The sequence below is a fragment of the Macrobrachium rosenbergii genome, chromosome 14 (assembly GCF_040412425.1).
Source record: "Macrobrachium rosenbergii isolate ZJJX-2024 chromosome 14, ASM4041242v1, whole genome shotgun sequence".
NCBI lineage: Eukaryota > Metazoa > Arthropoda > Malacostraca > Decapoda > Palaemonidae > Macrobrachium > Macrobrachium rosenbergii.
The window spans coordinates 3,066,852-3,068,148 of NC_089754.1; the positions used below are offsets into that span (position 1 = coordinate 3,066,852).

The 1,297-nt window shown below is 35.5% G+C and overlaps 1 protein-coding gene across 1 annotated transcript; it reads left to right on the top strand.

Annotated features, from left to right (window-relative positions):
• The first annotated feature begins 250 nt into the window (after positions 1–250).
• On the top strand, positions 251–604 carry LOC136845662 (piggyBac transposable element-derived protein 3-like). Its single transcript, XM_067115811.1, has one exon. The coding sequence runs from the start codon at positions 251–253 to the stop codon at positions 602–604; it is 354 nt and encodes a 117-aa protein (XP_066971912.1).
• Positions 605–1,297: the final 693 nt, after the last annotated feature.

Genomic DNA, 1,297 nt, shown 5'->3' on the forward strand with positions numbered 1-1,297 from the left:
AACAACATGAACCGGCGGACCATATTGAAGTAGAAGAGGAAATTGAAGTGGAAGAAGAAATTGAAACTGATAATGATGGAAATAAAGGACCAGTAGCAAAGAAACAATGAAGAGAACTACCTAAATGGAAAAAGAACTGTGTATTTGAAAATGCCTCCGTGGGAATGATGGTTTTCCATACCTTCTGAAGTTATACCAAGGAAAGGAAGAGGGAAGGATTCAGCCACTTGGTATGAGTGTAATTACTAAAATGGTTGATGTGATTTCCTCTCACTCAAATGTAGAGAAACAACAACTATACTTTGATAACTTTTTTACCAGTTATGATTTATTGGTACAGTTGGCAGAAACTGATGCCAAGGCTACAGGAACACTAAGAGATAATCGCAGTGCTGGAGCAGCAAAAGCTCTTGTGACCACAAAAGCCTTACAGAAGATGGAGAGGGGCTCATTCGATCATCGCTGTGATGGCAAAGTATATGTTGCAAAATGGAATGACAATGCTGTAGTGGGCATTGCAAGCAACTGGGAAACTCACAATCCTGTCCACACCGTGAAGAGGCGAGTAAAAGGTGGATCAAAGAAGTTTCACAACCGCATCTGATCCATTCATACAACAAAGGAATGGGTGGTGTGGATCTTATGGACCGACTTTCTGCATCGTATCACCCAATGATTAGAGGGAAAAAATGGTATTGGCCAGTATTCTTGAATGCACTAAATGTTGCTATAATTGCTTCTTGGAGAGTGCATTGCAAAATTACAAAGGATAACTTGACTCACATAGCATTCAGAAGGCAAGTAACACTCTGTCTACTAAATTATGAAGGCCTAGTACCACGACCTCTGGTGCTAACGCAATTCCTGTTGATGTTCGCTATGATGGAGTAAATCATACCCTGACTTCAACATCCCAAGGAAGATGCAAAATTTGTAAGAAAAATACTAAAAATATGTGTAAGAAGTGTAATGTGCGCTTGCATGCTGAAAGAGGAAAGACGTGCTTTGAAAATTTTCATAAGAATGAATAGTTTGAAATCTGTCAATAGGCATAAAAGATTGGGAAATTATTATAATTCCTAACATAAAGATTGTTGTTATAATACTTAGATGCTCTCCTCATTTTGTATGTATATATATATGTGTGTGTGTATATATATATATATATATATATATATATATATATATATATATATATATATATATATATATATATATATATATATATATATATATATTTGCATAGGACACCCCAAACTAACTCAAATGATGTATGCTCTAATCTCAATAAAATATG

Excerpts from the sequence above, each read along its gene's own strand:
- LOC136845662 (XM_067115811.1), top strand. The coding sequence starts at position 251 with ATGGTTGATGTGATTTCCTCTCACTCAAATGTAGAGAAACAACAACTA.